Raw genomic sequence first — 25,216 nt, 5'->3', positions numbered from 1 at the left:
TGTGTACAATACAATCTTGTGTTGTCTGTGACAGGCCGCATATCACTGTTCTCATTGAGGAAACTGGTGATATGGATTATCTTGTTGGCCATGAGAAGAAACTCACAGAGCTCATGACCGGAAACATGTACTGTGTTCAAATTTTGATAATGTATAACTTGTAAAGTTTTAAAAAGGATTTGTTCAGCTGTGGAATACATTTGTGTACTCTTTGTATGCTATACAGAGGAAATGTATGTCATGAAAAAATGGTTTTAGTTTATCTGTAATTATATTTGTTGTAATAATAATAATAATAATAATAACAACTTAGTTTCTCACCGACACAGTCATTTTTATTTAGTGAGATTGTTTCTTTTTTTTTACTAATTTGCAACAAGTTTATGGGGAAATTACAGTTGCTGTGCTAAGGAATTTGTTGGAGAAAATCAAGTCATCTGCTGGGATACACCTTTCTGTATCAGACAGTGTGTAAGAGCAGTTTCCATCACAAGGTTTTAGTTGTTGTTTGGCAGAGTTGCACATAGAACTCAATAACCTGAGTCCTTCATTCATTATTGACCATGACAGAATGTCTGTCCTTTACCAGAGGATCACTTATGCCAGATGCCAGGAAAAACTACAGGCTTGTTGGAAATAAGATTCACTTATTGGGACCACATAGTCCTAATCCTGTATCTTCTCAGTAATGGAAACCGCCCTCCCGGTTTGCATGAATTCTTTCCACTTGGAGTTTTTTTTTTTAAAGATTTATTTATTTATGCATACAGAACTGAGGTACAGGCCAGAGACACAGGGGCGGTGAGAGGATTCACCAGAGACAGAATAGGGAGTAGAACAGGCAGACTGATGAAGTACACTGCTGTGGAGAGCAGTGGGCGGGTCAGGAGAGGTCTGCCAGGCCATGTGGGTCACCTCCAGGGCGGGCAGGGATCGAACTCATGCTGAAGTACTTTAGCTTCTTAGTACTGTGCTTTGACCCACTATGCCACCAGGGAGGGTCCAGGAGTTCTTTTTTTTTTTTTTCTAAGATATATTTATTTATGCATACAAGAGCTAGGGTGTAGGCCGGAGGTGTTGGGTGGGGCTGGTTGAGAGGATTCACCAGAGAGAGAGAGAGAGAGAGAGAGTAGGGAGCAGAACAGTCACATCTACTGAAATACACTGCAGCAAGGGATACAGGAGAGGTCTGTTATGCAATGTGGGTCAGCTCCCTGATAGGGGAATCAAACTCCTAGTGCTGAGACTTAACCCCTTGTGCCACCAGGGAGGCCCTGCTATAGGTTTTCTTATAAATATTTCTAGGAGGGCTGACCAAGTGGAGATCCTATTAAGTGAACATCAAGAGAATATTCCATGGTAATTACTATGACTAGATGTCCCTGGCCTCATACAGTGAGGCTGAATTTTAAACAGCACCCAAAACTGTCCTTGAAGTCCATACAAATACCTGAGGCTAAAAGCATGAACTCCATTGGAACCAGGCAACACTCTGGGGAGTGAATTTGATGCCATGTATTATCCAGCACATTATTAAAGAGAATTTTCTAAGCCTTTCTTTAGTCTGTACTTAACATTAGATAGCTGTGTGACTTAATGAGAATATATTGAAAATGCCTCACCCGGCACATACAAGCCTCATCTAGCATATAGTAGAAACGCAGTAAATTGATTTTATCTCCTAATTTCTTTATTAACATCCATCAAAGTGTTTTTGTTGCTTTGTTTTGTTTTTAACTTATCAAGTCCATGAGAAGTTGGTAGGAGGGAGGAACCACAAAAGTGAAGAGGGAATGACAGGAAGTCAAGGGCAAAGCTAACCACAGTCTTTGGCTGGCAAAGCACTCACCTTTCCATGCTCATGCATTAAAGTACGGTACCACAAAGCTAAGCCACACCCTCTTCAGAGAAAGTTCAATCCCCAGCCAGGGAGGTGACCCACACAGTGCAGCAGACCTCTCCTGTCTTTCCTGCTGCTCCCCTCAGCAGTCGATCTGCCTGTCCTGCTCCCCGCTCTGTCTCTGGTGAAGCCTCTGGCCTGTATCCCAGTTCTGTGTGCATAAATAAATAAATCTTTAAAAAAAGATAAAAGCATGCTCAGGGGTTAGGGTCTAAAACTGCCCAGTGAGAACATTGGTGCTCAGAGAGGGTCCCCAGTTTTCCTCTAAGGAGGTCAGTTCACATTCCAGATAAGCAGGTTCTTTGCCCTTTAGTCTGAACTGTTCTCTAAAGTTGTTCTAGGATGACTCCTGCAGCCTTAAAGGATACACAGGAAACTGATGTGAAAGAACATTATGGCAAACAACTCCCACACTGAAGTTAATGGGATAATTTAATTCTCAAAGGAAATTTAACAGTATGAGTGACAAAACTATATACACTGCCATTAGCTCAGAAAAACTAGTGAAAACAATTCACTTTCTCAGCCTCTATCCATTTAAAGCCCATTTGGTTGTTAAACTCACTAAGTAGCAGGCTTACCTTTGATGCTTCTCATTACATTTATGCTCCCCTTACCTTTCCTTTTTGTGTATGAACTGACCATGTCTTTTTACCTTGAGAATCTTCCTATACCTCGTCAAGATGAGGGTGTTGACAGCCCTTGGGAAGACGTAAAGACTAGGAGTAGGACAAAGAACAAAGTACATAGATATGTTAAGGATTCTTCTAATAATATATCATAATACTAGTCTCTCACAAGGAGGAAAGGGGTGTAAAAGTGGAAAGACAGGGCCACAGAGGTTTGTGACCGGAAGCCATGGATCAGTTCCTTATTCATGCTTCCCCCAGACCTCAAAATATATATGAAGTTGTCAATATGGGAAATCATAGCTTTCATCACCTACTGAAGAGTTCAGTCTCAAAAGTCTGTTTGCATTCTCAACCACCAGTCTAGAACTCCCTATACCACCAATGCCTGGGCTGCACTGTATACATTGTAGACCCAGGGCCCTCCCTGTTGGTGCATTGGGTTAAAGCACAGCCACTGCAGCACAAGTTCGATCCCCGACCAGGGAGCTGACCCACATGGTACAGCAGACCTCTGCTGACCCGCCCGCTGCTCCTCAGCAGTGTATTTCAGTCCATCTGCTTGTTGTGCTCCCATCTCTGTCTCTGGTGAATCCTCTCATCCCCTCACCTCTGGCCTGTACCCCAGTTCTGTATGCATCAATAAATACATCTTAAAAAAAAAAACTGTAGACCCAGCAGCCCTGCTGTTGATCCTCCCGCTGCCCTGACCCAGTCCAAGAAGAGACGGGTTCTACAACCCACTTCAGATCACTTCCTGAGTAACAGATGGCTTAAAAAAAAAATCTTTAATGGAATCTGTGCTCAAATAATATGTTACAACAAAAATATACAGAATGTACACAATACAAAAATATTTAGAAACAAACATTGCAGCTTGTGTTTCATTTTTCCACTTATTCAAGTCCTTGGGGGCAAGTTCAGAGCTGGGTACTGTTTTTAAGGCAGAGGAGTGTGGGGGTGTTCTCCAGCCAGTGCTGGGAGCAGCACCCACCATGCCAGGAGAGGCTTCCGCTGCACCAGGAATCTGCATTATTTGCAAAGGAAATTGGATGCTGGGAAAGATCCCAGGCTTGGTGAACAGTGACGCCCCTAAGTCTCAGGGCAAGAATGGTTCTCATGGAAATTGAGAGTTCTATTAGCTGGCAAAGAGCCTCATTAGGGAGCTTTTCCTAATTAAAAAATGAATGATTAATGGTGTCATTAAAGCAAAATTTCTCCTTTGAAGGTTTGGTTTTCTCTTCCGTTTAACCAGTGGCAAGTCTATGGCTGCTGTTTGGGGAATCCCCAGCTTTCAATTTCTGTACCCCTGTGGGTGCAGGGCCTCCTTCTTTCCACAGCCTGAAGAGTCATACCACCCTCTACTTCCGGGCATGCTGGGCCGCCACACTGAGGGGAGGGAGGGCTATCAGGAGGTGCTGTGCACTGGGGAGCAGGAGGCCAGGGAGGAAAGGCAACTGCTGTGGACAAAGTCCACACCGAAAAGCAAAGCTGAGCAGATAGCTGTCTTGGTCCCGGGTAGTTAATAGTGGCTGTTGTCAGCACTGGGTGGCCTTGCTTGGAAGTGAAGGGTGGGGGAGGAGGGTGTCAAGCAGGCCAAAGAAATTTGGGACACTGCTGAGGGAAGCAGAGTTAGTTCTGGTGGCTTGAGATGTGCTTGGGGCTCCCTTAGTAGGTCCCAATCCACCGGGACAAACAGGATGGCAGGTGGGATGTCCCTCTCAGGCAGTCCTGGGTAACAAGCTTCCATTCAAGCCCTGAGGGACTGGATGCTTCTCGGAGGGCTTTCTAGAAGCTTCCAGTGCAGGCGTCTTACCCCTCAGAGAGGAAGGCTCTTTTCTAGGTTGCACCAGACAAAGGCAGGGTGGCTCTGCTCCCACTGCCCACAAGCCTGGACACCCTGGTGCCAGGATAGGATCTGGAGGGGAGGCCCTACCTCTCAGCAGGGCACCCACAGTCTCTACCTCCCAGAAAGGGCCAGGACCCCTCCAGCCCATGACCAGGGCCCCTCTACTAAGACGTTGACTCTTCTTTCGACATCTCTCTCTTGGGGGATAGTTGTTGGCAGCACAGACAAGATGCCCCAGAATGATGCAGCCCACACCACCTGGGCCCACCCACCTTAACCCAGCAGTCCTCAGCACAGTGTTGGCACAGGGTAGCAGCAGCTTAGAAAGATATGGGCACCAAAACAATTGATTTAGCATTAGGCAAGGGGCTTGGCATTGCTTGGGGTGCACTGGGGGCGTCTCTGGGCAGAAGACCCTGCTCATTTACATGTGATCACGGGGTTCAGGAAGCCACAGCAGCCAAAGTTCCCTGAATGCCTGGGCTAGCTGACTCCGAAGCTCTGTCAGGCATAAGCCCAGGAGCTGCAGCCTGGGCCTGGGATCTCCTCTTTTCTCACTAGTGAAATGGGGGTGGGATGGGCTTGGTAATTTCCAAGTTCCCTGCCAGCTCTAAGCATGCGTGTACAGCTGCACTCACCCCCGTGGGTACAGGGCCACCCTCCCTCCATTCCGCACTCATTCACACACTCATCAATTCTTCTCTAGCAGCAGTTTCCCGCACCATGTGAAATTCCTCCTGTTCCCCCAACTCAAACCAACACATGGCTTCCATAGTTCTTCCTCAGTCTCTCTCACACCATCAAAGTTCCTTCTCTCTCAAGGGAGACAGAGCAGAATCTGCATATATGACAGTCATCCCAGAGCGAAACAAGAGCAGAACTTGGTGAAGGTGAGGAAGACCTCAGCATCCCAAAGGCCCCTGGAAGGGCCTGATCTCGAACAATTCTCTTGTTCAGTCCCTCATCAGTGATTCCAAGGGAGAGGCTTGGAAGGATGGGGAATGGGCCAGGAGGAGGCAAGCTTTGCTAAAATAAGCAAAGATGCTCAGGACCCTCTCGAGCTCCTCATTTACTCCCACTGCCGCTTACCAGCTTCCTCTGCAGCCTCCCCCAGTCTCACATCCGCTTTCCCACCACACAGGCTTCTCCGCTTACTAGGCCACATACACGCACACACACATACACGGGTAGTCAGAATACTGTCTCCATATCCAAAGGAGAGGCACAATGTGGGGCCAGGGCAGTAGAAGGGTAAGAAAAGACCCTATAAACAAGGCGGGACATGAAGGCTGGGGCAATGGTGTCAGTATTCTGGGAGAAAGGGAGACAACAGTCTAAAGTTGGTATTGGGCCTTTCCTAGGGTGGAACTTAGGATGCAATTTATTCCCTCCTGCTGGGGTTTCCCTTACTGGAGTTACAGCCTCTTCCTTCTCTGCCCACCCCAGCATGACAGGCCATGCCTCAGTGCCTGCTGACAGGCACAGGAGGGTGGCCTGGGCTCCCCCAGGCCAAAGTCACTGTGTCCACTACCAGGTCCTTCACTCTAGAGCTCCAGACACAACAGCTGCAGAGGAAATACCTCCTGGCTTGTAACTACCTCTGGGTTGGACAGGGCCTGCCTGGCTACTGCCACCTCAAGTCCTTCTTATGTCTCTTAGGTCTCTCAAGGTGGACGATGAGGGAGATGGCTGTTTTAGTCTGTGACAAGGGAAAGGGCCCTGGGACACATGGAATAAGTCTAGCCCAAGGAGGAGGCCAGTCTTACCCACCCCAGGCCCTCGCCCTGGCTTGATGTCCTCAGAGCAGTCTAAAGAAACAATGGCCACCTCCAACTCCTCCAGCAGGTGCCTTTCAGAAAAGTCTCAGTGTCTCCAAGTCCAAACAGAAACATTGCAGCCACCCAGCACCTCCTGTCCTCTCCTTCCGGCCTCACTGAGCTGGTGATGTGATAAAGAACACAGATGCACCTTTCTGATGCTGCTCTTCCCTGCCCCCCTCAGATCCTCCAGCTTCTTAGGGGGGTGGTGGCAGCTTTAGGTCCAGCAGGGTGTAGGCAAAGATGTTCCAGAAGATGGCAAAGAGCACAAAGATGGTGTACATGGCCACAAAAATCCACCACAGCGACTGGTCCTGCAGCCTCTGCTCGTAGTTCCTCAGGACCACCACGCCCAGGGTGATGCCCACAGCCACGCCACCCAAGTGCGCCACAAAGCTGGGGTGCGGGCACGGAGGGTAGGCCGATGGGTGGAACCGGAGCCACACAGCCCGCCCAAACTCCATGCTCACTGCAAGGGTGAAGAAACACAGAAAGGTCACAGAGGGGCCCTGGGCAGGGACTGAGGGAGAGAGGCCTTGGAGCCATCCGCCCACACACCCTCCCATTCATTCATTCACTGTCAAGCCAAGCGCTGTTCTAGGCCCTGACGATATAGTGCAGAAGGCAGGTCTCTGTTCCCCAGCAGTTTCTAAGGTTGGGACATAAGCCAGCATGCAAGTGTTTACACAAGACCCTTTTAGTGAGAGAAATGGCAAAGGAAAAAGCAGTTGACTTAAAATCAAATCCAGGCATTAGGGGATTCTTTAGTTTGGGGAATCTGGGAAGATCTCCCTAAAGAGCTGAGATGTGATTATCAAGGGAAGCCCCTAAGAAGAGCATTCCAGGCCCAGGGCAGAGGCTCCCACTGCTGCCCAAAAGCTCTCACAACCCTACATGAGTTCTGGAAGCTCAGTATCCCCTTCGGGGCAAATTCTCAGCCCCCGTGGGCCAAGCTGCACGGATGAGACACTAATAACTTCAGCACACACCAGAACTTCGTAGTTTATACAGTGTTTTCAAACCCTTAGAAAACCTTCAGAACCAATGTTTTGGTGGTGAGAGGAGGGAATGGAGGTGAGGGAGGCCAGAGAAGGAATGGAAAAAAATTATCCCAACAAGGGTTGGAATTTATCTCCTAACAGACCCTAAAATGCTCCTAGCCTGCACTTCAGTCCTTCTTTCTCAAGTAAACTTACTGGATTTGCCAGCCCCGATAGGGGGGTACCCTTGGGAAAGGACAGCTGGGGGACATTGCTGCTCACAGCCCCCCACCAAATGACACCAAGTGTAGGTTTCTCATCCCCATTTTACAGACGGGGAAACGAAGGAAAATTTGGAAGAATGTCCTTTGGAGGGAATTTTGTACTTTCTCAATTAATTTAACTAACTAGTGCCCACTCTAGGGTGCCAGCACCTCCAGGAACATTCATTTCCCCTTGGGATTGCCTGACCTTGTGGGCTGCAACCTGCAACCCCAAGGATGGCCAACAGATGGCGGGAAAGCAACAGCCAGGGATGGAAACAGGGCCTCCCCCTCTCTCCCTCTTCCCTAGGTGGGTGAAGGGGGGGGGATGCATCTTCCCGACTGCTTAATAGACCCTGAGTTTCACAAGGGAGGGCTGAAAGACTGGCCAGCCATCAAAACTACATTTTAGTTTTTAGCCTGCTTAGAGTTGAGTCTTTTTAAACAGCAAGACGCATGCTTTTTTTTCTTTTCTTTTGATAACCCCCACCCACTACACCCCTCTGTTCTGGCTCAAAGAGTCCTCCGGACCCAGGGCTGGAAGGTGGCATTAGAAGGGGTAGATCCACCAACCCCATTCAGGAAAATGAAACCAGTGGGCCCTGCAAGCCTTGGGCTGGGGGCTGGGGGTGGGGCCCGGGGGGTGGGGTCCCTTCTTCCCTCCAGGTTGGCTCAGGTGCCGTCCTCTTTCCAACATGGGATATGGAACACCCAGGCAGAGACAGTCAAGGTGCTGCTAGCAAGCCTCCTGATAAAACGCTCGCATAGCCATCTTCTGAGGGCCGCATGACATAATCTGTGCCCCTTGTCTCTCCCTCCCTCTGCTGCTTCTGTTCCAACTCAGCTTTTTCTCTATCAGAGAGAGTTCGTGGCCTCTGGTCTCATCCCCTAGTCAACTCATTCTCTACACTGCAGCCCCATACGGGTGTCCTGCAAGTCACACCTGTCAGTACCTCTCCTGTGTAAAGCCCTCCAGTGGCCTCTCCAGGCATTCAGGATGAAGTCACATGTTTCTCCTTGCATTTCAAGCCTTTCATGACCTCACTCTATTCCCTCTCATCAGTCTCTCACAGACCCAAATCTCATGTCAGGTTTGCTAACATCACTTCATCCACCCGTGTCTGTGTTCATGCGGCACCTTTATTGGAAATGCCTTTGGATTTTGCCTACACCGTGCCCTCCTGTCTGTCTTTAACACTCAAAATAACCTCTGCAGTGGTCCTGACTTCTTCCCAACCAGGCACCCCCCTGCCAGTGTTTGGAGGACTTACACTTTGTGCACCTGCTAAACCCGCAGACTGTGTGAGCAAGCCCGCAGGTGCACATATGTGTATTTTTCTGGGGAGGAAGGTCCTAGTTTCTATCAAGGGATCCCAAAAGATTGGTCTTAAGGGTTATTTTTCTTGATCTGGGTGCTTGAGTTTGTCCTGTATGTACTGCTCCATTGGCACAGTGTATGACCATAGAAAGTAGCTGAGGGCCAAAGTGGCAGCAAAACAGCAGACTCCTCTCGCCCTGTTATTGACTTGTCTGCTCTTGTTTTCATGCTCAGGAGCCCCGAAAGGGCAGGTGTAAGAGGGTGATCCCCAGGAAAAGGGAAGGTTCCAGGTTTCCTGCCCCACCCAGAAGGACAGTGTTGCTGAGCAGGGAGGATAAGAATCTGGAGAGGAGACTGAGGGAGAAGGAAGCAGGAGGGAACCAGAGGAGACCTGAGGGAGCCACATGGAGCAGAGACATGTGAGGAAGCGGCTCTTGTTTCTCAGTCCTGGACTGGTTGAAACAGATGTGGGTGAGAGACCTGTGGGGGGGTTCACTACGGCGGTGTTTATCTAGATTTTGATTTTGCTCTTTTTCTCCCAAACTTGTCTGGCCATTTCTGACCCTTTTCTATGCGTCCCGGCCAGAAGGTGCTTTAAACGTGTGGCAGGCTTTCAGGCCTTGCTTTGGGCCAATCCCTTTTGGGTGGACTTTTACCCATGAGGGGATGGGTAACTTCAGGTGTTTGATTTAGAAACTATAATGTTTATGTTTACTGTATTGCACAGATTGTATTAAAGTTCCTTTCCATTAAAGGTCTTACACGTTTTGTCTTGAGGCAACGGATGGCATTTAGAGCAGGCAGGTTTGGGGGTTCAACTGTGTCCCTCTCCCTGCCCTGTAACACAGGGACATGCCATCCTGGGCCTGATGCAGGACTCCCTTTCCCCAGCCTGCCTCCCTCCCCTCAGATACTTACTACAGATCAAGGCCACAGCCATCCTCAGCAGCTTGAACTGGCACTTCATGCCTGACCAATTCTAGGGGGAAAGGAAAGAGTTGCATCAATTTTAAATCAGGCCATCATGGAAAACTGTTTTCCCTCCTAGCACTTGGCAAGTTTGTTTATTTATTTAATTTTTAAAAAGATTTATTTATTTATTTATATACAGAGCTGGGGTACAAGCCAGAGGTACAGGGGTGGTAAGAGGATTCACATGAGACAAAGTGAGGAGCAGAACAGGCAGATCCACGAAGTACACTGCTGAGGTCAGCAGCGGGTGGGTCAGGAGAGGTCTGCTGTGCCAGGTGGGTCACCTCTGGGCTGGGGATCAAACTCGCACTGAAGTATTGTGTCCTACCCCATTGTACCACCAGGGAGGGCCCTATTTATTTATTTTAAAAAATAATTATTTTTATTTATGCACACAAGAACTGGGAAATGGGCCAGAGGTGGGGGTGGCGGGGAGGAAAATGGGGCTGGGCAATGAGAGGATTCACCAGACACAGAATGGGGAGCAGAACAGAACAGTCAGGACTGACTGAAATACACTGTTGAGGGGAGCAAACGGTGAGAAAGGAGAGGTCTGATGTGCCATGTGGGTCAGCTCTCTGGCTGGGGATTGAACTCAAGAAGCAGTGGCTGTGGATAGCTTCATAATGCTGAGACTTTAACCCATGCACCATTAGGGAGGCCCACACCACAAGTTTAGTAAGGAAAATTAAAAAAAGGAAAGAGAGGGAGGCCTGCATAGATATATATGTAGGCAGTGAGCTGTCTCTCGCTCAAGAAAACTTGATGTTTAAATAAATAATCTCCATATAAGGGAGTAAGGAAAAAACAGCAAAAATCTCAACACAACAGAACAAAAATAAACAGACAACGATATATCAGAGACAGGGCCCTGTTGGTGCAATGGGTTAAACACAGCACTATGAAGCTGGCGGCAGCCACTGTAGAGTAAGTTCAATCCCCAGCCAGGGAGCTGACCCACATGGCACAACAGACCTCTTCTGACCTGCCCACTGCTCCCCTCAGCAGTGTACATCTTCAATATGCCTATTCTGCTCCCCACTCTGTCTCTGGTGAATCCTCTCACAGCCCCTGCACCTCTGGTCTATACCGCAATTCTGTATGCATAAAATACATACATCTATATATATTTAAAAAAGCCAGAGACATTCTGCAGGGAAGGGATCAAAATAAGAGCAGAAAGAGCACAAGGGACTACGGTGTGAACTGGTGGTAGAAATTCTTTGGAGACTACATTTGAGAAAAGAAAGCAAACATTGTAAAAAAAAGAAAAAATATATAAATAAATAATTATTTAAAAACAAGGATCAAAACCATCATCCTTAAATAAATAGCTCTGCTGGTGTATTTTTTAAAATAAATAAGTATATAAATAAACTCCATTAAGTGTTACCTGAGGGGCTTATGGCTTAGCTGGGATCACACCAGCTAAGACTTCAGGCAATGGTAAATGGCGCTGAGACTTCAGGCAATGGTAAATTTATTGTCGCCATGAAAGCTCTGGGGCTGCACTGACAGAGGAAGAGAATCTGATCTAGAGAGAGAGCCCTTCTCCCCCGCATGAGAGATGGTGCCTGAGAGTTGCAGCAGTTGCAGGGGCCCCATGCTTGCAAAGGGGTGCAGGACAGCAAAGTCCAAGCAGGCCCACCAGGGTGATGAAAGAACTCGCAGCCCTGCACATGTAGATCAAATGAAGACACAGGGGTCAGGTGCCTAGGGCCAAGGTATCAAGTGAGCCAGTGCAGGAGAGGCGCTTCTCTGTGACCAGCAGGTGGAAGACTCCTCAGACGAAAACTTCAGAGAGGTTTGTTTGTATTTTAGCTCAGGATAAGTTTCTGTTTCACACAAGGAAAGCTGTCTGAAGATGGAATCCTCCATCCTGGGGGACTCTGAGTTTCCCATGATTGAGGGGTCCACATGGCGTGGAGGGGATGCTCTAGAAAACTGGGATTGGAAAGGGGGGGAGGACCAGATGGCCTTCAGACAAATCCCTTTCCCCTGAGAATCTCTGAACATTCTGAACCTCCAAAGCAGATAAACAGAGTACAATTATTCATCTTATAAAAGGATTTTTCACTCTACAAAAGACTTCGCCACGGGGTTCCTTTGAGGGGCCCTCCTGCAGTGCATTCAAAGTGCCACTCCCTTTAAACAGAGGCACACCAGAAGCCAGCCTGGAATCCTCTTGGAACACATCAGCTCCAGGGAAGGAGGCAAATGGGTACCACCAGCGGTGTCTGCTTCCTCTCACCCACCCAATCTGCCTTTGCTGCCTGGCGCAGGGCCAACTGGGGTCACGTCTCACACTCCTTTGACATTAAGGAGACTCACACGTGAGACTTCATGTAGGTCCTGAACACTGGCATATACGATAATGCTACAGAAGCTTGAACTGAGCAAGTGGGCTGCAGGGAAGCTGTCAAGAGGAAGAAATCCCGTAACATTCAGCATCTGGCACCCCCTGACACCCCGATTATTCCTTTTACTAGCAACTGCTTCACAAAGGTGAGGCGGGTGACACATGGCCCCTCTAGGTGGGAAAAGTCTGATCTCAGCTTGCTCACATGGATCTGTGTTAAGAAGCAGATGGCAGGACATCATAGTCACCTGTTGACGTCTGCCCACAAGAGAACCCTGCCAGGAGACGAAAATAAAATGGGAGCTGGAGTCCCCTACTCTCTTTAGCACCCCAACCCAGCCAGCTCAATTCATTCACTGATGGTGGGCATGGGTTGAACCGCTAAGATAGGGGGACCCTTGGAGTCACCTGGTGGACCATCTCCTCCTACAGGGACACAAAAAGGGCGCTCCCGCCTCTGCAACAGGAGCTTGCTACATGCTGCAGTGATCTTGTGAAGGGGTTTCAATCCTTGGAAGTTCTTTCTGCCAGGCTCTGCCTCCTTCTCATGTTCACCCTCGGACCTTAATTCTCCCTTAAAAGTGACACCCATGTTGACAGAATACCATTTACAACAACCAAGAAGCAGAAGCAACTCTAGTTGCCCATTCACAGATGGGCAAGTCAAGTTTATATACAGACAAGGGAATATTATGCAGCCTTAAAAAGGAACGGTGTTGACACATACTTGAACAAACTTTGAAGACATTTTGCTGAAGGATATAAAGCGAGTCATAAAGGGACACATATTACACTGTAGAATTCCACTTACAGGAGCTACTTAAGAGTAGTTAAAATCTTAGCAACAGATGGTTGCTGTGGGGGGAGAGCCATTGTTAGTGGGTAGTTTAAATTCTGTAAGGTAAAAGCCTTCTGTGGGTCGACAGTGGTGATGGTTGGACAACCATACGAATGTACTTAACACTAATGAACAGTACACTGAAAAGGAGTCAAGATGATAAATTCTAGGCGATGCATGTTTTACAGTGAAAAACAAACACCAAACATGAGACAGAACACTCCCACTACCCCCTTTTCTTTAGAAAAGTTCTCTAAATACCTTACCTGAAGACAGCATCTCTTTCACTGTTTACTAAGCGATGATTTGGACCAAGCAGGTCTAGAATGTACTTTAGCCCAGGTCCCACCCATTCCCAGGCCCTACCTGGGTTTCATTTCAGAAAGCACCATCCATCTTTTTGATCTCTCAAGAGCATCAGTGGGGTGGCTTGGAATTTTTCTTTAGGGTCCTCACTTATAAATTTGAGCTCGTGATCATGCCTAATTCAATTACCTCCTCACTGGGTTGTTGTGAAGATAAAATGAATTAATACGCAGAAAGCACCAAGAACGCTGCCTGGCATGCAGTGAGCATCATTTAAGTGTCTGATATTAATATCTAGACATGACACAGAGATTGCCTGTTTGCCATGCAGAGAGGCTGTAACCTCTGCATCTCAGACAGTGCATAGAGCAGGGAGCCCCAGATTTGCCACAGCTCTCCTCAGGTCAGCTGCATTTGAAATCCCTGCCTGGGTCCTGAAGACCATGGACTTTGTTAGGAGAATCCAGCCACTCGTGCTTCTGCACTTTAAGGAAAGAAAACTGAGGGTTTGGGAAGGTCACTTCAGGGTTACCCTGAGTTGATGAGCTTGATCGGGTTCCCAGTCCAGGGCTCTGTCCACCCACACTTCTGAGACAGGTCCACTTCTGTCCCTGATGGCTGCTCTGGCTGTCCCCAAGGCCAAGCAATGTCAGCAGCTGAGGGGTTAAACTAGAAATCACCCTTCCCAACAGCTGCCTCATTTCTCCAATCCATTATTCCTTCCAATAAAGTGAGCACTGGGAAACAACAGGAGAAAAGGAAAAAACCTTACTCACAGTGGTACTGCAAAACCATCAATGCTGAAAAGCCCGCGGGCCCCTGGGGAATACAAACCTTTTGCAGTCCTTTTAATTCATTCTCTCCCAGAGCCTCACAGGGTGAGACCCACAGCAAACCAGGCAGTAACACTTCTTCCTCACCCAAGGAGTTAAGAGACCAGAGGCTGAACCCCGGGGCCTGGAGTTTCCATTCCAATACAGCTTTACACACACTGGATAGACACAGTTTCTTATCAAATGACTTCAAGAAAACCCAATGCAGAAAAAGGGTAAGTATAACAGATAAATTAGAGATCAATTATTTGTCTTATGGAAGGATTATTACTTAATAAAATGAACCTTACAACACAGAGGTATTTTCTATCTTTTAGACTATTTTTCCTTGGGTCAGTTGTAAAATTTGGATCTCAAACATTTTAGGAAAATATCTCTGACATGGAGCAAAATGTAAGTAAATATTTATATTTTTAAAAGTTCCAGCAAAAGGCAATTAATAAGTAATGTATATCTTTATACCTCTACTGCTTACAATAAGAATTCTTGACTATTGGGTCTTTTCATTTTCATTTTATTTATTATTTGCATTGAAGAACTAGGGTGTAGGCCAGAGGTGGGGGCCAGAGAGCGGGGAGGTGAGAGGATTCACAGGAGACAGAGTGGGGAGCAGAACAGGAAGAGTGAAATACACTGCTGAGGGGAGCAGCAGATGAGACAAAGGAGAGGTCTGCTGTGCCATGTGGGTCACCTCCCTGGCTGGGGATCAAACTCAGGCTACATTGCTGAGACTTAACCCCTAGACCACCAGGGAGGCCCTTGACTGTAGGTATTTTATGCCGACCAGACCTTTTGTTGCAATTGTTTCTGAATTTAATCCCTTGATTAAGTTGCAAGCATTTTGAAACACACTATGTTTTCATGAAAAATGAGACATCATTTCATTCAAGGCAGTGAAACAGATAAGCCTGAGATAACATCTGAGAGGAGAGATCAAACACTACAAAAATGAACAATGATGTAAAAATATATAAATAAAAATGAAAAACAAAATAGATAAGCCTGAGAACAGTGTTAAGCATTTTCCTATTATGTATCTGAGGCGAAAAGGACATGTTTCCTGATTGTTCTCTTTTTAGGTAAAATGTACAAAGATCAAAAAACTTACATATTTTGGGCCCTCCCTGGTGGTACAACAGGTTATGAGTGCAACACTATGAAGCTCTCTGCAGAGCTTCAGCAGTTTGATTCCCAGCCAGGGAGGTGATCCATACGGAGCAGCAGACCTCTCCTGATCTGCCCACTTCTCCCCTCAGCAGTATACTTCATTGATCTGCCTATTCTGCTCCCTGCTCTGTCTCTGGTGAGTCCTCTCACCACCCCTGCACCTCCATTCAGCCTGTACCCAGTTCTGTATGCATAAATATATAAATCTTTAAAAAGAAGTTACATGTCTATAGGTATAGACACATACAAAGCTGTGTGGGGACCTGCTCACTTTATTGGAAGGAATAATGGATTGGAGAAATGAGGCAGCTCAAAGCTGTGTGGGGACCTGTCACATGAAAAGCATTTCCACTTCCAGTTATTCCATGACATTCTCCTATCTACCTTGTGAAGAAAAGATCACAAACAAGAGAACAAACCCGGAGAAGTAAAGGCATCACAGCTATTATGACAGTGACAGCACACTGAAATCCTGGCTGCCCTGGCCATGCTTTCTATCCAGAGAGGTGCCTTATTGTCTACACACACACAGAAAATCTTCATTTTGGAATTAAAAACAGTATATCCATTAGGTTGAACCATGGGTGAAACTGCCACTGTCTAAGTGCTTCTGACCTATGGAGATGCAATTTCATGCGTTCTGTCCAACACATCTCTGAGTTGCTGGGCACTGAGCTAATCCAGGTAAAGGCAGCCTCTTGATGAAAGGAAGCCAGCCCTCCTAATGCATTTGTCACTGTCAAATAAGCACCCCACAACTTCTCCAGAAGGAATATGGTATCATGCTCTGGGCTTTCCAAGCACCCAATGGCCAGGCCTAAAGCCGTGTTCTTCTGGAAGGGCTGGACCAGTCATCCCCATAAGGCACTGGATGCTTGCCAGCAAGCAGAGCAATCTGGAACAAAACTGTTTTCACACTTCCCTTCTCAACCCCTAAGCCCCACTCCCGGGTCTTGGGGAGGTCTGCCCTCACCACAGGAACTTCTGGGGCATCACGGCTGTTTCCCATAGCATGGGAAGGGGTAGAACCGGGGGCGTCTTTACAATCTACTGTTTGCTTCTTCTTTCTCACATTCACTTAGCTGTGCTTGCTCATCTCCTTACTCACATACACGTCTTGGGGGAAAAGGGAGGGGAAGGTTAGCATTTCCTTCCACTACAGAAAGGAATTGGGGCAGGGGGAGGAGGCAGTGGAGGAGGCAGAAATCCGAGGAAAAGCTGTGTCTGGGGAAAGCTGTGGCACTGATACAGAGTGACCCATTTAAGAGGGCCATGTGAGGTAGCCGTGCACCTGGGCTCTCAGCAGGCTGTGCTGCGTGAATGTGTACGTCCGTGCGTGTGCACACATGTGTGAGTAAACACACACGCATGACTCGCACATTCACACAGGCTTTCCCACACCTGCTGTATCTTTCCAAGTGCTCATCTGAAGTTGCCAAGATTCAGGCAAGTAGTCAGGGCAGTATCTGCCTATCTCTCCCCCTTTCTCTTGTCTCTCTCTACCCATAAATAAAAAGTATTTCTCTGGTAAAAATAAGAGGCATGGTGTTGAGGAGTGGGGCAGGTGAGAATGGCAATAATAAAAAGAAAATGGGGTAATTGAGGAACTCCAAAAAGTGTTGCAACCAAGCTTCACCCAGCAACCAAGTCAGTGAAGACAGTGATGGAACTTGGAGGTGAGAGCAGGGAGAAAAAGTCGGAACCCTTTTCTGGACATTGTTCATTCCCTCACCAGCATTTAGTAGGCTCCATCAACCAGGCACTCCACCTCTCCCAGACACTGGGGAAGCAGGTGAGTGAGACCTGGGCCCTGTCTGGAAGCTCCCCAGGCCAGAGGGGTGTCCGGCAGAAGAAGCCAAGCACAGTCAGTGATCCCGTCTCTGACCTGAGGTCACCCTGACCACTTCTGGGAGTGCAAGGGAATTAAGTTAACTTTTAGACAGAGTGGTTATTGTGTATCATCTCATCTCACAGATGAAGAAACCAAGACACAAGCAGGTAAGTCTCATCTGTCCATGGTCACGCCTTAGGGAGTGGGCCACTGGGACCCAGACCGAGGCTGACTGATTCTGTAGCCTACACGTTTCACTAGACTGCCTTCTAGGAAAGGGAGCGCATGAGAAATGGAACGGCCACGTCCTGTCACCGTGAGGGCCGGCTACAGGGAGACAATACTTGAGCTGTTGTCAGGAGTTGTAGGTTCAAGTCCCCATTTGGCCACAAACTTGATTGTGACTTTGGATAAATCACTTAACCTCCCAGAGTCTCCTTTCCAGTTTGAGAAATGTGATGAGATCATCTCATGGATCATGCCATCTATGACAAACAACAAATTAAAATTATTCATTCCAGTGGTGAGGAATTTTAACACTTTTTAAGGTCACCGAGTGCGAAAAGTAAAAGGAAGTAGGGAGACAGGCAGATTCCTAGGCAAAATCATGGTGGAGAAAACATGAATTGAATTGAAGGGCCCCCGATGAGATAGGCCTTGGGAGTCCAGAAGCTTCTGCACTCAGTACTGGGCAGGTCTGCCTACTGCTTATGGGCCCAGGGCTGGAGGCTGGATGAGGATCAAAGCCCAGTTCCAGCAGGTGAGTGTCCGGGCTGAGGGAAGCAGAGGGCAGACCGAGAAAGGCGCGTTGAGACAGGAGGTGCTCACCATCACAATGTTGGCCAGATGGGCAGAGACGAGTGCGTACACCCCTCCAGAGGAGCCCACGACTGGTGCGGTCATGTCAGCCACAGACACTGCCAGGGACCCTGGTTCAGACAGAAAGTGAGGATTTAAGCATGCTGCAGTCACATTCTTACTCCAACCCCACGCCCTTGGGTGCTGCAGCCTGAGGATAAGACCCCAGAGCAAAAGGCTCTCTTCCTCCTATGGCCCTATCCCGTCTGGGAGCCTCCTAGGGCATGACAGCAAAAAGGCCATTTTCCTTAAACCTGTCTTTTTAAACACGGGAGACAAAGACTCGGCGGAGAGAAGTGACCATCTGTGTCTCAGTGCAGCCTCTGCCTCACTGTGCTATCTCAGGGCTCTGGAGCAAGAACAGAAATAGAGCAGTAGTTGGTGCAGAAACAGCGAGCACTGAGGGGGTGCCCTGGGCTAACCACTGGCCAGGCACTTTACAGATGCTCTTCCCCTCTCACCCTCAAGGAAGCCCTTTGAGGCAGCTGCTGATTGTCTCACTGCAGAGATGAGGAGACTGAGCCCAGAGTCACCTGGTAGGAAGGGCTGGAACCAGGACCTGAGGCCAGATCTGCCTGCCACTTTGGGATTGTGGCAGGAGTATTAAATGGGGGTGTGGCTGGCTAGTTGTGTGACACAAAGCCTGTGCTCCCAGTCTCCCCAGCAGGCAGGTGCATCTCTCCTCAAACAGATACCAGGTCAACCATCAGCCTCCGTGGCTGCTCTCTGCTCAGGAGCTCCAGAAACCTGCTTAGCTGCACCTCCAATCTGCTTCCTGCAGAGTGAAAGTACAACAGGCCAACAGGATCTCCTGAGCAGGGGTTTCTCTGGAGGAAAAAATGTCCTTGAAAAACCTCCAGCAAGAGAGATGATGTCACTCCCTCTGGGATGGGTAGAGACTCTTGGTTGGGGGGATGACAAACTTTTGTCTTGGGAGGGAAGCTGGGCAGAGAGGAGATGGGAAATGTATTGTTTTGGTCTCATTTAAGTGTGATCAATGCTTTGGCTTCCAGGGAAGGACATGGGAGACTAAAAATAACTAGGAGGTAGAGCCCAAGGCTCGGAGGATGAGAGGTGACTGGCCTGGGTGAGTGTGCAGAAATCATCGCTGGAAAATACCCACAGGCTCCTGCGCCAATTAGCTGCCGCCTGGGTGGAGAGAGGGGGCACAGGCGGGCCAGACTGCAGGCTCTGTAGGAAGGAGGCCTGCTACTTGGAGAGCCTGGGAGAGCACCCCTGTGACAGCACCACCTTCTCCCTTCCCCAGGCCGCCCTGCCTCTCCCAGCTCACAGGCTCCTTCAAGGGAGCGATCCTCACAACAGATTCTTGGTCTCAAGGGGGATGTAATCTCTCAGGAAAAAACAAACTGTCACGAATTGAGAACTCCCAAGTCCTTCTCCCCTCCCAGGGCAACTATAAATCTTTCTTCTCCCCTTTCATGCTTTCCCTCTGGCTTTAATTAGGTATTGATCTATTGTCAGATAACTTTTTTTTTTTTTAACTGCCTAGCCACAGGGTCAGCCATGTATAACAGAAAAAAAAAACAACCCAGGGTGGCAACCAGACAGGCACGGGGATCTGCATGACAAAGGATTCCCACGCTCTCCTGGCGCTGGCTAGGAAGGCTGCAGTGCAGGGCTGGAGGCCTGGATGCCCAAGCCGCTCCTCATTAATTACCCTTTGGACAGAGGAAGCCCAGCCTCTGGGGACTGGCCTTTTTCTTCAGCTTGCATCCCGACATGCCCGCCCGCCCAGCGTCTGCTCCCTAGGCCTCCCCAGCCCAGCTCAGCAGGGGAGAGGCGTCAGGAAGCCTCTGAGGGGGCCTGGCCTCCACACAGTGACCTTTCCCTCACCTCACCCATGGATGGGAGGCCTGACCCCTGGGTTAGGGGCCAATGTGGGATTGTGGCAGGAGTATGAAATGGGGGTGTGGCTGGCTAGTTGTGTGACCTTGGGCACAGCCCTGAATTCTTTGGGCTTCAGTTTTCACATCTGTGAAACAAGGAAGCCTAAGATTTTCCAACATTTAAGTAGTGAAACCCTGTTTTCAAAGGAAACTTTATCTGAACCCCTGGCCCACACAGTGGAGCACAGAGAACATTCTGGCTGCTGGGGGTGGGGCCTGGGAGCAACACCCATCACTCATGGAAGGAAGTGTGAAGGCTCCTTCCACTTGAGATATTCAGTAATCTGAGTTTTGGCCTAAGATACAGAGTCTCAGGCTCAGATCCTGGTCTAGAATTCTGGGGGTAACAATCTGGACCCACCTACCCACCACTTGTGGCATAAAGTCTTTCCAGACGGGACCCAGAGGGCCTGGGTCATGCCTGAAAAGATTAATTAATAAAGGCAGGGTTCCTGAGGCCTTTCCGAACCCAACTGATGACAGTATAGTAAGGTCAGTATGAATTCCATGAAGGGGGTAGGGTCAGAGGACTAGAGGGAATGGCTGTAGAGTGTGACCAGATAGGGGCAGTAATAATACAAGATACCTGTGTGAACAGATACAGCAATAATACAAGGACCGGAACGAACTGGGCCTCGAATCCAGGTACACAGCGACACGTCACCTTTCTAGAATCTGAACCTAAAGCCTATATAAGAGACACTTTCCCCTACAGCTCTGGCAGTAGCTGCTGACCCCACCCTAGCGAGCTCCGTCTTAGCTGCTGCCCCAGAGCAATAAACTCTACTTGCTCAGCCTTTCTGCCTCCTGTCTTTCTTCCTCGAAGCTGGTCACAGAAATTGGGATAAAACAATGGCAAGCTGGGGTGACACACCACTTGTGTACAGCAGCAGGCCAATGACCACTTCTAGTCAGGGCTATGAATTGTCCCCAAAAATTCTGGGTCCATGCCGGCAGGCAGGTACATTGGTGATTTGCCATAATGCTCAGCTGTGATGATTTTAGCCTGTAAAATTTAAAGCAGGTGTTCTTTAACATCTCCCTTGGCAGGTTAAAAAAAATTCAAATGCAAATTGGCAGAATATTTACCTTTAAGCAACATAATTTTATTTACCTATGTATTCTTTCATTTATTTTACAAATATGTGTTTAACACGTGTCAAACCCTACACCAAACTCCAGGTATGTACACACTGTGGCTTATAATTTACACTCAAGCCTGGTGGAACATTTAAAATGCTGGCTCTTACAGGGCTGAAATTGTTAGCCAGCAGTAGCTACACAGTGGCCTCAAGCGTTGATTAGCACAAGCCGGAGGCAGGGTGTCCATCCCAACTCTAGGACTTCTCAGCTGAGCAAACTGAGCAAGTCCTATCACTTCTCTCAACTTCCTGGGAAACAGTGGGGGCAGCGCCCCACTCCTAAGACTGTCATAATGAACACAGGAGATAAATTCACGTGTCCTTTCTCGCATGTTCTGGGGTACTGATAGGCTCAGCAGAGGTGAGTGATCATTGTTACAAACCTGAGGTCCTTGGGCTTAGAATATTTCCACTGCGCAAGAATTAGAGAGCAGGGCCAGAAGTCTATTAAGACCTCCCTTGGTTTCTGCAATAAACTGAACAGAAAGGGCCACCTTCAGCTCTCATAACACTATGGGAGTGATTTAGATCATGCCCTTTGGTATCAGATAGTCGGGGCTGAGCCCAGCTCCACCACTGACATCTGTGCTTTCCTGAACAGGTCATTTACCTATCTCAGCCTGGGCTTCGGTGACAGGTGGTAAGTGAGGAGACCTGCCTCATGGGGTTGTGAGGATTTGATACTCCGGCACACAGCAGGGACTTGATAGTCACTGGCTACCCAGTGACTATGGGGGTCTCACTCTCTATCACCCCCTTTGCCCCCTTGCAATGAGGGCTATCTATGGGGTAGAAATGGAGGAAGAGGCGGGCAGTGCAGGCAGATCAATCAACTCTATCCTGGAGATCAATAATATGATATGTGTCTACTGGAGTGACCGCAGTGCCCTCTGGTCTGATTCAATGACTCAGACAGAATAGCACAGACCTCTCATTTAGCAGGCGAACCCCGCTTCCACCTAGGTACCACCCCCAGGGAAGTGATACCTGAGCTATCTCCTGGCTGCGCGTCAGCTGGTTTTAGGGAGTCATTTTGATCTTATTTCTGTCTTTGGGGTTATTGGCACGCCCACCTAATTGACTACAAACTGTGAGTGTTAACGAGTGTCTTTCCTGTTCCTTGCCATTAACCATCTGGGTCTCTGGGTATCTGCTACGGAAAATGTGGCTATAAATTCCCAGATGTCAGGACTCGGGTGTATGTGCGGCTGAGTGTTAAGACTAGCACAAAGAGATGCTCAGGAAATCTGTTCCAGGATATGGAAGGTGCTGGGTTCTGGGAGGTGCTCACTGGCTGCTGTCCAAGGTGGCTGATGTTTTTGAGCTCAGCACAGAGAGTGAAGGAGATGGTGCTGAGCTGATCTTGGGGGTTGAAGGTTCTGAACTAGGGGAGAGTGGGGTGGGGTCATCTCTCCTCCATCCCTGAAACGGTTTCAGTCACTGCCAGGGATCCTGCCTGCCCATTGTTTATGAGGCTGACACTGCCTCTCCTGATGACAACTTTAATGCCACTCAGAAAGGATTAAGATCTTATTTAAACATACATACAAGGCTCCCTTAGGCATGGCTATCAAGGTGAAGAGCTGAGGGGGCAAACCATGTCTAAAAAAAAATCTAGCAATAAAGGGAAACATCACAAAGGAGATTCCTCTGTTCAGAAGTCCAGTTTGTGCACTTTCCCTGCAGAAATCTGCTCTGCTCTCTCCGGCTCCGTTTGCCTCATGGTGGGAGTCATTCTGGCCACTATCTGAGAAGCTGTGGCTGCTATCCCGAGTCCTCTGGGGCCCAGGTTCCTCTAGCTGGCTCAGCAGCTCCTAGACTCTTCTGTTAGCAGTGAGTCATTCCAGGGGACGGTGGGTGGCCTGGGCAGAGTAAGAGCTCCCTTTGGGTTCAGAAGCTGGCCTGGCCAGGAGAGGTACCTGGCTCCACCCACACCCTGGACAACACTGTGACTTTGCAGTTTACGTAACACTGTTATTCCTCTCTTCTCACTCACTACTAACATCCTACAGGCAGATTTACTGTTTCCCTCTTTAAGCTTAAAAGGCCAAGAGAGGTTAAGGAATTTCCCCAAACTCACACATTTACAAACAGTGGTAAAAAGGCAGAAATCCCAGTCTGTCTCCTTGCTACTCCTTTGCCATCACAGGCCTCCCTGTCTGGGTAGCAAACCCCTTTCCAGTCTCCCAGGGAAGATGGGAGATTTGCCTGGAGGACCACGCTAGCAGTCAGGTGCCTTCGTGATGAGGCCTCGCTGCGCCCCGAAAGCCTGGTGTTTAACTGACCTCATGAAGTCTCCCAGACACCCTTGGGAGGCTTAACTTTTTGTTATTTTTTAAAAGATTTATTTATTTATGCATACAAGAACTGGGGTGTAGGCCCTCTAGAGGTGTGTGTCTTTAGGGGGTGGGGGGAATGTGAGGATTCACCAGAGACAGAGTGGGGAGCAGAACAGACAGATCTACTGAAATACACTGCTGAGGGGAGCAGCAGGTGAGACAGGAGAGGTCTGATGTGCCATGTCGGTCACCTCCCTGGCCGGGGGTCAAACTCATGCTGCAGTGGCTGGTGACAGCTTGATAGTGCTGAGACTTTAACCCATGCACCACCAGGGAGGCCCACCCCTGGGAGGTTTACTCCAGTGGACACGAGGCCCACCTGCCTACCTGCCACAACACCAGCCACGTACACAAGCCCAATGCGGGTTGCTCCATGCACCATCTCCAGGGGCACCCCCACCAGGAGCTGCAGCACCACATTGAGTCCCAGGTGTTCTATCCTGTAGGGAGAGACCACACTCATCATTCATTCATTCAAGCAATCAATACTGTATGCCAAGATGCCAGGCATGCAGAAGTGAACAAGACCCTCTACCTGTCTTTCAGGAGCTCTTGGTCTGGTAGGGGAAGGAATTACAATGCAGGCAGACCACCCTGAAAAGGGTGTATTTCAGGCTTCCCTGGTGGCAGAAGGGGTTAAGTCTCAGCACTACGAAGCTATGGGGAGTTCAATCTCTGGCCAGGAGAACTCTATTCCCTCAGCAGTGTATTTTAGTAGACCTACTTATTTTGCTACCAGCTCTGTCTCGGGCGAATCGTCTCACACACAACCAGCCCCCACTTTGCATCTCTGGCCTATACCCCAGCTCTTGTATGCATAAGTAAATTCAATAAATCTTTAAAATAAAAGTGTTTTTCTATACCTTCCTTGCCAGTTGGGACAGGAATACACGCACAAGGCCAGGGGTAACCAGCAGTGTCTGCACTTATCACAATGAGGACTAAGCACAATCGAGATTGAGCAACTCCGTAGATTGGCACATAAGAAGCTGAGGCTCAGAGAGGAGTACTGACCACCCTATGGTCACATTGTCATCCTAGTGCTGGACTGTAGCTGTAGGAATTCTGGGTAGTCATCTGGCCAGTTTATCATGGGATTGTTGCCAAAGCAGGAGGCACCACTGAGAACTGACTGCACCCTAGCTTCAAGAGCCAAATGAGGCCACCAGCTCTTTAAACAGAGACTAAGTCTTACCAGAGCTCCTCAAGAAAATTCTCACCATATATGGAGGCCACCTAGGGAGGAAGACAGTTTGTTTTTCTTCTAAGTTTTATTTTTGATTATTTATGCAAATAAAAACTGAGCTATAGGCCAGAGGTATGGGGGGTAAGAGGATTCACCAGAGACAGAGTGGGGAGAACAGGAGGAATGACTGAAATACACTGCTGAGGAGGGCAGTAGGCAAGATAGGAGAGGTCTGCTGTGCCATGTGGGTCAGCTCCCTGGCCGGGAATTGAACTCCGGCCATCAAGGCAATACTGCTATACCACTACTGAGGCCCCGGTAGGAGGACAATATATCTATGCTTTATTTCACTTAAAAGACACGTGTGTGTGCGTGTGTGTGTGTGTGTGTGTGTGTGTGTGTACCCCCCCCACCCCCACAGACACAATTTATGGACAATGAACCTAGTTAATGACTGCATTTCCCTCTTCTCTTTGGCCACTAGGAAGCTCAGAATAAATTTTGTAACCTGCCTGCAGCAAATACATAGACTCATTTGTTGATCTCACTGACTCGACATTTTCCTCCATTGTTTCCATCCCCATTCACTCTCAACAATTACTCAAAATTTGGTAGTAGATGAGTTTCAAAGAACTGCCTCAAATCATATGTCCAGATAGAGAAAAATAAACTATGGAATATATTTCAATCCAGACTCTCTGAAACACGGGTCCCCCACCCCC

At 48.4% G+C, this 25,216-nt stretch overlaps 1 protein-coding gene across 5 annotated transcripts in view; it reads right to left on the bottom strand.

The window, feature by feature from the left end:
- Window positions 1-2,048: 2,048 nt before the first annotated feature.
- RHBDL3 (rhomboid, veinlet-like 3 (Drosophila)) overlaps window positions 2,049-25,216 on the bottom strand; it is a 48,136-nt gene continuing 24,968 nt past the window's right edge. For 3 of the 5 annotated variants that reach the window (XM_004684884.2, XM_012726257.1, XM_012726259.1), the window contains 4 exons: window positions 23,636-23,748; window positions 17,891-17,991; window positions 9,675-9,735; window positions 3,141-6,664 (listed from right to left, as the gene is read on the bottom strand). In XM_004684884.2, coding sequence (XP_004684941.1) covers window positions 6,393-6,664; window positions 9,675-9,735; window positions 17,891-17,991; window positions 23,636-23,748 — 547 coding nt within the window. In that variant the 3' untranslated portion in view covers window positions 3,141-6,392. Of the gene's footprint in view, window positions 2,620-3,140; window positions 6,665-9,674; window positions 9,736-17,890; window positions 17,992-23,635; window positions 23,749-25,216 lie in introns of those variants that run through there. The other 2 variants (XM_012726256.1, XM_012726258.1) reach the window with 2 other exon arrangements.

Source organism: Condylura cristata, unplaced genomic scaffold (genome assembly GCF_000260355.1).
Source record: "Condylura cristata isolate star-nosed mole 26May11 unplaced genomic scaffold, ConCri1.0 scaffold00017, whole genome shotgun sequence".
NCBI classification, from domain to species: Eukaryota; Metazoa; Chordata; class Mammalia; order Eulipotyphla; family Talpidae; genus Condylura; species Condylura cristata.
The sequence above is the reverse complement of the archived record's forward strand: the minus strand, read 5'-3'. Positions and strand labels throughout refer to the sequence as shown.